General features: G+C 42.1%; 1 protein-coding gene and 1 pseudogene across 3 annotated transcripts in view; both read right to left on the bottom strand.

Annotated features, from left to right (window-relative positions):
• Positions 1-3261, bottom strand: part of AKAP7 (A-kinase anchoring protein 7) — a 121697-nt gene extending 118436 nt beyond the window's left edge. For all 3 annotated transcript variants that reach the window (XR_010727674.1, XM_066248147.1, XM_066248148.1), the window contains exon 1: positions 2896-3261. Coding sequence is in view for 2 of the 3 variants with exons in the window: in XM_066248147.1 (XP_066104244.1) it covers positions 2896-3115 (220 nt within the window). In the remaining variant the exon portion in view is untranslated. The remainder of the gene's footprint in view (positions 1-2895) is intronic.
• An 8382-nt stretch (positions 3262-11643) lies between these two features.
• LOC136316335 (GTP-binding nuclear protein Ran-like) lies at positions 11644-13048 on the bottom strand (annotated as a pseudogene).
• Positions 13049-14198: the final 1150 nt, after the last annotated feature.

The raw sequence follows: 14198 nt of genomic DNA, 5'->3' as shown, positions 1-14198 counted from the left end.
CAAATTATTAACTCAGCAAAAAGAGAATACCACTTCCAAATAACTCTTGAAAGAACTGCTGGTCACTCCACAGAGCAATGTTGCTCAGCAGGGTTCAAATCTAAAGCCTTCCTCCAGTTCTCTAAGCTTCAGTGTTAGGCAAAGGCTAACAGACGTGAATTAACACATCCATCACAACTATACTTTCTTTGACAGACAGTATAAATATTTTGCTTTTGGAAAACTGTCTTATAATAACTGACCTTAAATAAAGCACTTCACCTATAAAGTGATTGTTTTGAGTACTTAAAATTTGGTCTAACCATAGTTAAAATTCTATCTGTTGTACAAATCCAAATAAGAGCAATGCTTCTAAGAGCACTAGTAACATAAAGGTGAAACTGGCAAACCACTACTACAAACAGCTAACATGAGACTGTACTATATGCCAAGCACAGCTAGTAAACTTTCACCACACAACCATGCTATCATGGAGGTATGATTATTTTATTGATTTTACAGACTAGCCAATTATGTAACTTACCCAAGGTTACAGGTAAGTGTTGGGCCTGGAATTTAAGTTCAGTCCCTCTGCTGCCAAACCTGCCCCTTCCAGCAACATGTCCCACTGCCTCTTAACATACACAGTTTATAGTACTGTAAATTGAGATAATCCTTTCAGAAAGCAGTCTGGCAAAAGATCAGGAGCCATGTAAACGTTCTTACTGATATATCTGGGTATCTACCATATACAGAGCCGGGCAAAAGTAGGTTTACAGTTGTGAGTATGCGAAACACACTTTATTCCTGGATTACTTATTAATTATTGTATTCTTTTCCATACAACCATAAATCTACTTTTGCCCACTCCTGTATGCTGACATAGACTCACCACAGCTTTGTTTAAATAAAAAAGAAAAAGTGGAACAGCTTAAATGCTTAACAGGGATATGGCTACACAAAGCATACTCACTCTAATGACAACGAAGAATAATACCTATGAAGACTGCAACAACCAAAAAAAGTTTATAACAAATATTGACTTTTTAAAAAAGATTTTATTTATTGATTTTACAGAGGGAGGAGGGGATAACAAGAAGTATCAACCCATAGTTGCTTCGCTTCAATTGTTCACTGATTGTTGAATGTGTCTTGACCAGGCAAGGACAGGGTTTGAAACCGGCGACCTCAGCATTCCAGGTTGACACTTTATCCACTGTGCCACCACAGCCCAGGCTGAAATACTGACTTTTTAAAAAGCAAATATAATACTATGATTACAATTAGGTAGGAAAAAGCTAAAGGATTTATATATATATATAAATGCTGACCTAGCTGTCTTTAATAATTTACATTTTCCCACTTCCTGCTATTCAATGTTTTAAACAGAATATTACTTTTGTAACAAAACAATGAATACATTTAAAATATATTCTAAATCCATACATTAAGTATACACTATTAGTCAAATGTATGTGCACTCTAGCAAATGAGTTCATCATAGATGGATGGGGGGGCATTTGCCCTTTGTCACACAAAATGCAAGCTTTCTATTTGAATAATAAAGTGTGACTTCACTAAGCAAGACTTTCTATTTACTGTACTAGGTATATATATTTGGTATATTGCCCAAAAACCAATAAAAAGGGTACATGCCATTCATTCATACTACTCCTGGCTTAGCTACTAAAAATGGTAGCATCTTACATCTGGATAAATGCTGAGAGTTGTAATAATCAAGTCACTTTACCTTCATACTTTGGTTTCCTCATGATAAAAAAACCAACGTCCTGGCCCAATAGCTCAGTTGGTTAAGAGCACAGTTCCAATATGCCAAAATTGCAGGTTCGATCCCCACCCCCTCTCCCCCTCAGGGCACTTACAAGAATCAACCAATGGGTGCATAAGTAAGTAGAACAATAAATGATGTTTCTCTCTCTCTCTCTCTCCCCCTCTTCTTAAAGTCAATAATTTTTAAATTGATAAAAAATTTTAAAGTGCAATCCAACTGCTAAAGAAAAATGGACAAATAAGATAATATCTGAAAAGGAATAAAGGAATGCAGGAAAGAGTAACCTCCAAAAACATCTTAAACTTGTTCATGTGAGTACAGAAAAGTCCCAGATATGCTATCTCAAAAAAATCAAATCCTCAAACACAGCCACAGGCCTTAATCATTTCCCTTCCATAACAAATGTAGTAAACACGTTTACACTAGTTAACAGCGATTTTATAATACAATTAACATTTTAATGCTGTGTCTTTAGAAGCGTTTACACGACAAAGAGATCGCAGAAGAACACCAGCAATTTATATCTAATTGGCTTTTGGTCCTTTTCACCCAAAGCCCACCCCTAACTCGCTCTAGGCACCAAGCTCAGTTTCACAGTAAACGCTAACTAAAGCTGGAAATAAATTCTCGACCCTACTCCAGATTTGGCGCCAGTTTAAAAAAGGTCCTTTTCAAACGCCTAGAATAAAATCTCAACGACACACTGTGATGGGTCAGGTCTTTCATGTTTGTGATACGGGATAAAAGTCGAGATTCTCCCGGTGTTGTTGACCTCATATTTCGAAGGGGTGGCATGGAGTCTGGCTAAGTCTGTGACAGTATCAGACAGGGGTAAACAAATCGGAAACGTGGGGAGGGTTCCCACGCCTCGCCCGCCGCACCACTGCGCGCACCAGGCCGTGATGGGTTTCGAGCAGCACCGATCACGCGCGGCTGACCGGGCTCCTCCGTGCTACGCACACCCCTGCTCGGCGGGAGGAGCAGAGCCTCCACGCGGCGTGGCCGAGGGTCGCGGGCCGGGGCCGGGGCCGAGGCCGGGCCCCTCCCGAGGCCGAGCGCAGCGCGGGGCCCCCGGTCCCAGGCTCCGGTCGCCCCCCTCGGCCCGCTGGGCAGCCCCGGCTCACCCGCTTCGGGGCGCTCCATGGTGGCGGCGCCAGCGGGCCCCGCGTCTCCGCAGGCAGCAGCGGCGGCCGGGCCCCACGGCCCCGGGCCCGGCGCGAGGCAGGAGCGGAGGCGGAGCGGGGCCCCAGTGGGCGGTGCGACGGGGCGGGGGCCGCGGGCCGCGGCGAGCGGGCCAGCGTAGGCGCCGAGCCCCGGGAGCCGCAGGCTCCGCAGGAGCTGCATGCCCAGGCCGGGCGCCCGGAAGAAGCGGAAGGGGCCGCCCGACGCGCCGGCGGTACCCGGATTCGGGCTGCGCGGTGTGGGAGGGGCGGAGAGCCGCGACCCGAGCGCAGGAGAGCGGGGCTCCTTCAGCCCCGCGAGGGCCAGTCCCCGCCTTCGCCCGGGGCGGCCCCGCCCCCTGCAGCTTTTGGCTGCCCTCTAACGCTTCCCCTGGCCCGTCCTGCCCCGTCCCACGCTTTGAGGGGTGACATTGGGACCCAGCTGAAAGCATTTCCTGCCCTGGGGTCTCCTGAGGATGCTTGTGTTTAGATTTGCAAAGAGCTTTCAAAACACAGAGGTCTGATTACAAAATATTGGAAAGAGCAAGTTGAACAGGAACGACTGCTTGGCTATCTGCATAGTTAGATATTTTATTTTGCTTTCTTTAAAAGCGAAATTGTGGCAAAGTCTCAAATTTTTAACAATGGCTTAAGCCTACAAAATAAATGGGAAATAGCTACAAGTTATGGAAGGTTAAAGCACTGGTGTGAGTAAAGTGGAATAAAAAGCAATTTAATTATTTAAAAAAAAATTTTTTTTGACCTTGGTACAGAATTCTACTGAATTTTTCTGGTAAGTAGAAAGAAACCATGCACTAAGAAAATTAGATGGATGCATCTCTCAATAAGTTAATCTAGCCTCTTTTTTGAGTAACACTTGTCTTGTATTTGAATGCATCCTAGAATGGAAAGGGAAGGGAAGACCTCAGCACAACAATAGGTCATACAAAATAAGTCATAAAGCTTTACTCTCATTAAAATAATTCTAGCAAGTTGAGTATTTGGTTCACATACCCACAGCAATTATAGGCTGGTTAGAAAGATACAATAGATTCCCCTAATGTTTAATACCTGAGCTCCCTCCTGAGGTTAAATAGGTGAATAAGACAGGTCTTTTTCTTAAGGATTTGATCACCTACCTATTAAAAAAAAAAAAAAAAAAAACATGAGTAACTGCAATAAGTAGTAAGTTAAGAGGTTAATTCATGTTAATATGAAAAGGGATCAGAATATTCCACCCCAAACATGCTACTTCTGGGATTCCAAACACTGCCTGACATCACTGCTTAACATTCCAGGTTGCCACCTAGCCCCAGCCCTTGCCCCACTGAGCTCCCCTGGTTGGTTTGTTGTTGTTTTTTCCCCAGAAAGTCCTCTGCCCTCTCCAGCCATCAGCTGACTGGTGATTTACCTTGCCATGGTGTATATTCTCAGTCCTCAGGGTGATGTTCTCTTGCAAATTAGAAGACCAATTCCTCCCTTATAGATCACACTCTGCTTAAGGGATAGAGCAGGATGGATGATGCCACAGATTATTTGGACTCTGAAGCTCACTGAGATAAATAGCATGCTCCTTTATACACTACAGCACTTTTTCTCACCAGAGGTCAATGTGCACTGCCCAGATCACTGGATTGGAAATTTTAAAAAACAAAATCCAACTGAGGAAATTTTAAAGATCTTATTGAAAGGAGCTCCAAGTAGGCCCTAATCAGTTCAGTGATAGAGCATCAGCCTGGCATGTCAAGTCCTGGGTTCAATTCCTGGTCAGGGCACACAGGAGAAGTGACCATCTGCTTCTCCACCGCCACCCCCCATCTCTCTCTTTTCCTTTGCCACAGCCATGGCTCAAATGTTTTGAGTTGGCCTTGGGTGCTGAGCATGGCTCCATGACTTTGCCTCAGGGGCTAAAATAGCTTGGTTGCCTAGCAACAGAGCAGCAGTCCAGATGGGCAGAGCATTGCCCTGTAGGGGGCTTGCCAGTTGGATCCCAGTAGGGGTACATGCGGAAGTCTGTCTTTCTGAATCCTCGCCTCTCAATTAAGAGAGAGAGAGAGAGAGAAAAGAAAAGAAAGAAAGGAAAGAAAGAGAAAGGAGCTCCAAGGAAATGATACAAAATAAAAGACCTTCATAGGCAGAAAGGAGCAGGAACAAAGAAGTTGTACTAGGGAGCAGAATGGTTATGGCAAGATCATTTTTCTTTAGGAGGTGGAAGGGGTCTATCGGGCAGATTACCTGATAGTGTTGGGGTAACCGATTCCTGATTGACTGGTTTAAGATTCCACATCAGGGAGAGCTGAAACTGCAATCAAGTCTCAGTTTGGTGACTTAGTACTTAGCATAAGCGACTTCACTTTGGGCCTGTTGTCTTCTTTTTAACAGAAGGAGTCAAGTTCAAGCTACCAAACTTCTTTAGTTCCATGAACCCTCTCGGACCTTCAGGGCCTATTGCTAATCTTGCCAGACTTCTTTCTTTATGGTGAGTTCTCTCAAGTCCCTCATTTCTAGCTTGTGATATGGTTCTGTCCCCATGCATTTCTACCAAACAGTTGAGGCTATTTTAATTTTTGGTCTAGGCAGTGTCAAACGACAAAGCTAAAACACTTTAGTAAAGAGTTTGATGTCCTTCATTCAAGGGAGAACAGTCTATGGATTGGAGAAGTACAGCACCTCAAAAGCAGAAGAGAATGCTTCCTGGGGAACTTTGGGCAAGAGCAAGTTTTATAGAACTTTAGAAGAGGCAACACAGAAACAGGACATGGTTTGCTGGACATCAGGGATTTCCTTATAAAGCTAGTAGGTCCTATTCTCTAAAATTAGGTAAACTGTCTAAAACCAAGTTGGGAGACTGTGATTGGTGTTACATTTCCTTGACAGTGAACCATTTCCCAGGAGTGATGGCTGACTTAGCTTTAGATTTATGACAGGCTGGGTTACTGGTATGTCCTCCATTTTAATATACAAATTAACTTTATCAGAGATTCTTTGATCCTCCCAATGAACTACAGCTATAAATGGTTATTAAGGGAAATGAAGTCATGCAGTTCTATAGGACATGGTCAAATATCAGTAGAAAGCCAAGAGGGACCCATAGTAACTCAAGGTGACTCAGGATGTTACAAATCTCACACAATTCTCTGACTGGTTTATCTGCTGCCATTTTACTAAACCTTTATAATTTACCTTGGATTTCAACTTGGCATCAGAAAACCTCCAGAAAGTTTGACCTGAACTTGTGGGTTTCATTTAATTCTCCTAGTAAATAGCTCTGATTCTGATTGTTTCCAAGGTAACAATAAAAGAAAAAGGTTGTTTGCCTGTCTAGATTTTCCTCTTGGTTCTAAGATTTTTACTTTTCCCACACACTTAGCCCCCTTACCTGATTTTTTTTTTTTAACTTGCCTTTGCTTTTCTTAATTCCTTGAGAAATAAAATAATAGGAAAATGTAGGTAATTGCAGAAATGTGCTCCTTTTACCTATGTGTTCATCGGAAGGTCTCAGCCCCAGGCCTGTCACTAGGTCCACCGTGTGTCCTCACTCACCTTTCTTTGCCCTCCATGGAGTTTTTGGTGAGCATCTGAAGTTGCACAACAGGAGACATCCACAAAAATTACCACCTTCCTTTCCTTCCCCAGAACCTTCAACGCATATATTACAGGTAAGGTGACCAGCTGTCCTAGTTAAATGGGATCATTCCGTTTTAGCACTGAAAGTCCTATGCTCCAGGAAACCCCTTCAGTCCCTGGCAAGTAGAGACAATTATCATCCTAATATGAATAAAGAGAAATGAGATACTGTGTCCAAAGGGTAAAGACTTCTGTGGGCTTAGAGAGCTAGGAAAGGCTTGAAAGACTGGGTAATAATATTTGAGATCAGATGTGAAAACGAGTGGATTATGAGAGCTGGAACATGGGGGATAACACATTCCAGAGGAGGGGAGGCAGGACCGTGCAAATAGATGCAAAAGAGAGTGGGTCTACAAGTCTGACTGGTTCTGATGTCAGAGGACTGGCAAATTAGGTTGGGACCAGATTATAGAAGGTCTTAAATGTCAGGCTAAGCAATTGGGACTTTATTCCATAGGAATTAAGATTTGTTAAAGAATTCTGACCTTGGAGTTGACACGGTCAAGACACATCTTTCCGGTCTCTGCAGGATTTATCGAAGAGGGCAGCGAGTCCAAGGCCTGCGTCTAGTTAGTCCACGGTACTGCAGTCATCCAAGTGCAAGGGGCGGATACTTAAACTAATGTGTTGGCCTAGAAATAAGATAAAAGTGGCAGATTTAAGTGATTTCAAGACAATAGTTGGTGAGACTTAACAATAGATAATATGTAGAAAAAGAAAATGGGTTGGCTGGCACCAAGACACTAGAAGTAAAGTGTATTAAGGCAGTGGTCCCCAACCTTTTTTGGGCTACGGACCGGTTTAATGTCAGAAAATATTTTCACGGACCGGCCTTTAGGGTGGGGTGGATAAATGTATCACGTGACTGAGACAAGAGTCAAGAGTGAGTCTTAGATGAATGTAACAGAGGGAATCTGGTCATTTTTTAAAAATAAAACATCGTTCAGACTTAAATATAAATAAAACAGAAATAATGTAAGTTATTTATTCTTTCTCTGTAGACCGGTACTGTATAACCAGGAGCCAGGGCTACCAACACAGCAGCCCGGCCCATGCAGGTTCGCATTGGATTCGGACAGTCAGTAAAGAAACAACGAAGACAAAAACTGATGGGCCATCTTCTTTAATCCTAGCTTGCACCCAGCAGGCAAGTAAAAAACACACACTAGGCTCCAAAGCCCACTCACATTCAGTGCTCACAAAGCTACTGACTTATCCGAGTTTCCTAGAATCAAAGGTTTCTAGCTCACCAGACTTATTCACCTCTGTTCCCCATCTCCTTCCTTCTCCCTGCACAAACTGCACAAACTGGCTTCTCACTCAACACTCCGCCATCTTGGCTGCTTCTCCTGGCCTCCTCCACATGGCCTTTCTCTGCTCCCTGCTCTCTAGTGCTAATCTCAGGAACCAAGAGAGCAAGCTCCTATTCTGCCCCTATTTTATAGTGTAGAAATCCAAACCTTTAATCCAATATACACAATAGGGAAGTCTCTAATACAAAGTCACCTATCTGAGTCAAGATGGGATTGTACCACCCCACACCAAAAAGGGTGGGAAAGGCTTAATCCCAAAACCAAGCTCCAGGCTACAATGATCCTGCCTGCCCCCAACACACATTAATATCACCTGGGCAACGGCCTCCACATGGGCAGCGTCATCTTTTACAAAGTGAGCATAATACATTTTATCTGCCCAACAGGTACTAAATGGCCCACGGACCAGTATCAGTCTGCAGCCCGGGGGTTGGGGACCACTGCATTAAGGGATCCTTGAACAATCCAGAATGAAGAGGATGAGAAATGAGAGGATGGAGAAACAGATTCGTGTTGAGAGAGCAAGGAACCAGAAATTGTGTGCTAGGTAATAGGACCCTTCCCTGATCTCTCAGACGCATCAATAATTCAATAGTCTGAAGTGTGAATGATTTTGTTGTGAAAACCAAAGACAGGAGAGCACACAAGGACTGGGAGGGACCTATGATTATAAACATGTAAGGATTTGCAGAAATACTAGGGAGAAGGCCTAGACTCTCACACAGAATTTGAGCCAGTTTTGCTAGATATTGAGGGACAGGAGCAGCAATCAACTGGATTCCACTTAAATGCCAATGGAAAGAAACTAGAAGAGAGAAAGAGACAGTAAAAGAGGAAAACTGATTGAGTAATATTGGAGGTCAGAACAAGATGAAGGCATGATCTTAGGAGAGATAGGAAAGAAACAAGTTAGAATAGATGGATCCTGATAAGTATTTGCATGGGGTCTTGGTTAAAGGAGCTATTTTCTAAAGGTGTCAGTTTTCTTGATGAAAATAGGTGGTCAAGTCATGATCTTGGTAATTTAGAAGTTTTATTGATGAACATATGGTCACTAAAATTATGCATTTGAATGAAGTCACCCAGGGATAATGTTGAAGGTAGAAAATTAGGTAACTCTGAATGGAAGGCTTCCACCATCTTTGTGATTAAAATCTGAATTTTTGTTGATACATTTTATCAGTTGCTCAAACTAATACATTCTTACTAACTTTCTTTCATTCTGGGTAAGAATAAGAAATAATCACTAAAAGAACATTTTCATCAACAACATGATTCATTTTCTTCAAAAAAAAAGGGGGGGTTATTAACTTCTTATGAGGTATATGCTAGTTTGTATTATTACTCAGAAGTTAATGATGTCCTTATATTGTTTCTGGATAATCTCTGTTCTTATACACTAAAGTAGTTAGTGCTCTTGACCACATTTTAGGCAAATGCCATATTGGAAGATTAGGCTTACCAGCTCTAATTAGGCTTCCTGAATTTGATTAGTGCGGGGATTCGTTTCTCATTTGAGAGTTTATCTTACAAGATTTCTAAGCTTAAACCGTATGTTTTCTTGGTTATTTTTTGTATCATATATCATGTATACCATCAATATACTTTGTAATAGACCATTCTACATTAATGATTTGTTGTTGTTGTTTTGTTGTTCCTCTCTGGTAAGATTTTCTGAGTACTGAAAGGAAAGTATAAGAGTGAGGTCAAATTCCACTTTCTGGGTCATTGGGGCTGTATATTATTTGTTAGTTTTGTTGTCTTTTTGATGTGCTAGAAAGTATTGATACAGGTAATCTTTAAGCTTCTTATTGTACATTTTAAATATGTTATAATTCTTTTTTGGGGGAGATATTAACATAGATTATATTAATCAGGTATTAATGTCTGGGTTAGTAGATTTCACATTTTCAAATTGAGTCATTTTATTGCATATCTGGGTTAAATTTTTTTAGTTGTGTAATTGATACTGCAAACAATACCATATAAGACTTTATTGGCAAGACTTACCTTATTTATATGCCAACAGGAGTATAACTGACGATTACTATATCATGAGCTTTTCTTTGACAGTAAAAGAAATGGGAAATAATTAGAACAAGTTTAGAAGTTCCAGAAAGGAATAGAATCAGAATTGAAGGAAACTTGAGTCTATTCTCCCTTACACAGCAAAGGATTTCCTTACTGATAGTCATCTATTTGAATACATTCACTACCTAAGAGCTCTTTGCCTAAATAATGTGTACTTTCAATTCAAAGAATATTTTTCATTGTCTATTGATTTAGCTATATAATGAAAAAAATGCAAAATAATTATAATATCCAAAACTGCAAAAATGTCATCACCATAAAGTATCAATTGTCTCAGATCCTTTGACTCTTTCAATCTTTATCACTTTATGGAAACCTAGTATATTTTATAGACATACTTTCTATATATAAACAGCTCATAATAGTTTATGCCACTTTTTTATTTAATATTTTCTAAATAACTATTTCAAATAGTTATTTTTATATAGTATAATTTACACTATATTATCATTTTTTATTGATTTTTAGAGAGAGAGGGAGGGAGAGAAACAGGCAGCTGCTATTGATTTAGAAAGACAGAGGAAGGGAGAAAGAGAAAGAGAAAAGCATTCATTTTTTTGTTCCACTTATTTATGCATTGACTGGTTGCTTTCTCTATGTGCCCTGACCAAGGATCAAACCTACAACCTTGGTGTTTCAGGATGATGCATGCCGTTCTAACTGACTGAGCTAACCAGCCAGGGCCTTCATGTTTTGTTTTATCATACCATCGTTGTCTAAGCAGTCTCTAAATTTGATCATTTTGGTTATGTTTGGCTTTTAGTGGAATATACTTTCAAATAGCCTTGGATTTTTTATACTATTTTTTATACAAATATCAAAAGTAAATTCACCAAGGTAAGAGAAACTTGTTTGATATTATGTCTTTTTTTTTATTAGTATATCAGATTGATCTACAGAAAAAAAAATACAGTATAAAAGGCTTCTGCTCCCCAAATACCCTCTCTACATTGGATTTGTTTTTCACCTGGTACTTCCTAATTGTTTATGGTTGTACTTATTTGTGGGAATTTTTTAGATATTTAAAATATAACAATTCTGATTCTAAATGAAAAGGAATGGGAATGACAGTAACAAATAAGGTTTTACCACTGAATATTGTGATTGACTGTAGCAGTCTTATATTTGAAACTCAGTAAGGAAACAACTGTGTTCCAAAACAACTGAATATGGAGTTCAAAAAATGAAGGTATAGCCTGACCAGGCAGTGGCGCAGTGGATAGAGCGTCGGACTGGAATGCAGAAGACCCAGGTTCGAGACCCCGAGGTCGCAAGCTTGAGCGCAGGCTCATCTGGTTTGAGCAAAAGCCCACCAGCTTGGACCCAAGGTCGCTAGCTCCAGCAAGGGGTTACTTGGTCTGCTGAAGGCCCACGGTCAAGGCACATATGAGAAAGCAATCAATGAACAACTAAGGTGTTGCAACGTACAATGGAAAACTAATGATTGATACTTCTCATCTCTCTCCATTCCTGTCTGTCTGTCCCTGTCTATCCCTCTCTCTGACTCACTCCCTGTCTCTGTAAAAAAAAAAAAAAAAAAGGTATATTTTTAACCGCCATATTTACCCCAAAGCCCATTCGTCTTCTTCAGCATCCCCAAAATCAAGCACATGTTCCGCTTAGCTTGATACCAGAATGGTGAACATGCTGCAGCCTGACGCTGGGCTCCAGCTTCCCTTGCTCACAGGTCACCATCCTCATCTGGGAGAGTGGTGGTCTGAGCATCCGCTAGATCAGGGGTAGTCAACCTTTTTATACCTACCGCCCACTTTTGTATCTCTGTAAGTAGTAAAATTTTCTAACCGCCCACCGGTTCCACAGTAATGGTGATTTATAAAGTAGGGAAGTAACTTTACTTTATAAAATTTACAAAGCAGAGTTACAGCAGATTAAAGCATATAATAATAATTACTTACCAAGTACTTTAGGTCGGATTTTCGTTGTTTGGCAGAATAAGTCTTTATAAAACAACTTACTATAGTTAAATTTATCTTTTTTTTTTTTTAATTTTTTTTTTCCATTTTTCTGAAGCTGGAAACAGGGAGAGACAGTCAGACAGACTCCTGCATGCGCCCGACCGGGATCCACCCGGCACGCCCACCAGGGGCGACGCTCTGCCCACCAGGGGGCGATGCTCTGCCCATCCTGGGCGTCGCCATGTTGCGACCAGAGCCACTCTAGCGCCTGAGGCAGAGGCCACAGAGCCATCCCCAGCGCCCGGGCTATCTTTGCTCCAATGGAGCCTTGGCTGCGGGAGGGGAAGAGAGAGACAGAGAGGAAAGCACGTCGGAGGGGTGGAGAAGCAAATGGGCGCTTCTCCTGTGTGCCCTGGCCGGGAATTGAACCCGGGTCCTCCGCACGCTAGGCCGACGCTCTACCGCTGAGCCAACCGGCCAGGGCAAATTTATCTTTTTATTTATACTCTGGTTGCTCCACTACTGTCCACCATGAAAGCTGGAACGCCCACTAGTGGGGGTAGGGACCAGGTTGACTACCACTGCGCTAGATCGTGTTCATACTGTGTTGCCAAAGCTGGATCTGTGACAACCTCAGGCGGGGCAAGAACCAGCATGGCAACAAACTCCAAGTTGGATCTTCAGTTAGTTTTCCAGCAAGCCATGGGAAGGGCTTTTCAAAGTTGTAGTTACTTGTGGCAGAAATACCGTAGTACTGAAGACTCTTCTTTCTGTGGAAGACAATGACTTTAACTTTCCTGTCCTTAATATCCGCTTTGTTGCCACACAACACGATGGGGAAGTTTTTTCACACTCATGCCAGATCTCTATGCCAGTTAAGCACATTCTTGTAAATAACTCTAGTAACATCAAACATTAAAATGCCACACTGGGCTTATAACCATCTCCCAGTCCACCAAATTTCTCCTGACCAGCTGTATTTCATACATCGAACTTAACAGGTCCTCTGTTGGTGTGGGACATGAGGGGGTGGACCTCAACGTCCAAGGTAACTGCATACTTCTCAAATTCATTAATCAGATGACATTTAATGAATGTTGTTTTTCCAGTCCCACCATCACCAACCAATACAAGTTTGAACTGAACTTGGGGTTCTCCTTGGGCAGCCATTGTCATATTACTTTCAGAAGTATCTCTGGGCCCATCTGACTGAGATGAGATCTCTATAGTTGTTCTTAAATCATCAGGAGTGCTGAAGTTTTTCTAATGGTCAAGTGTGTATCAAGTACTTAATATATTGGTGATAACTCACTGGGTCTTATAAATAAGCATCTTGTCCATAGGCAACATAGTGGAGAGCTGAAGAGCATGAACTCGGAAAGCCAGATTGCCATCTATAATAAGCGTTTGAGGCTGGCGATTACAATTGCTTACCAAATCAAGTATGAGTTCTTCAGCTATGAAGTCAAGGCCACCCCCAAATATATCTATCTCTACACCAGGGGTTGGGAACCTATGGTTCGCGAGTCAGATGTGGCTTTTTTGATGGCTGCATCTGGCTCTCAGACAAATCTTTAATAAAAAAAAAAATAATGGCCCTGGCCGGTTGGCTCAGTGGTAGAGCGTCAGCCTGGCGTGCAGGAGTCCCGGGTTCGATTCCCGGCCAGGGCACACAGGAGAAGCGCCCATCTGCTTCTCCACCCCTCCCCTTCTCCTTCCTCTCTGTCTCTCTCTCTTCCCCTCCTGCAGCCAAGGCTCCATTGGAGCAAAGATGGCCCGGGCACTGAGGATGGTTCTATGGCCTCTGCCTCAGGCACTAGAATGGCTCTGGATGCAACAGAGCGACTCCCCAGAGGGGCAGAGCATCGCCCCCTGGTGAGCATGCCGGGTGGATCCCAGTTGGGCGCATGCAGGAGTCTGTCTGACTGCCTCCCCGTTTCCAGCTTCAGAAAAATGCAAAAAAAAAAAAGTTAAAAATATAAAACATTCTCATATATTACAATCCATTCATTTCTTACCAATCATGTTCATGGTTGCGGGTGGCTGGAGCCAATCACAGCTGTCCTCCAGGACAACATCAAATTTTTATTGGATAATGCATAATGTACATGGGTCGTTGTATGGCTCTCACGGAATTACATTTTAAATTATGTGGCGTTCATGGCTCTGTCAGCCAAAAAGATTCCCGACCCCTGCGCTATATGCTCTTCTTTGGAGGGTAATTGTTATTATTCCCTAACACTTTTCAAATACATTAAGCAAACTAATAATTTGCTATTCCCAAAGCATCCTTGAAGACTTCCAGCAATTATATTCTAAT

This window comes from Saccopteryx bilineata, chromosome 12 (genome assembly GCF_036850765.1).
Source record: "Saccopteryx bilineata isolate mSacBil1 chromosome 12, mSacBil1_pri_phased_curated, whole genome shotgun sequence".
NCBI lineage: Eukaryota > Metazoa > Chordata > Mammalia > Chiroptera > Emballonuridae > Saccopteryx > Saccopteryx bilineata.
The sequence above is the reverse complement of the archived record's forward strand: the minus strand, read 5'-3'. Positions and strand labels throughout refer to the sequence as shown.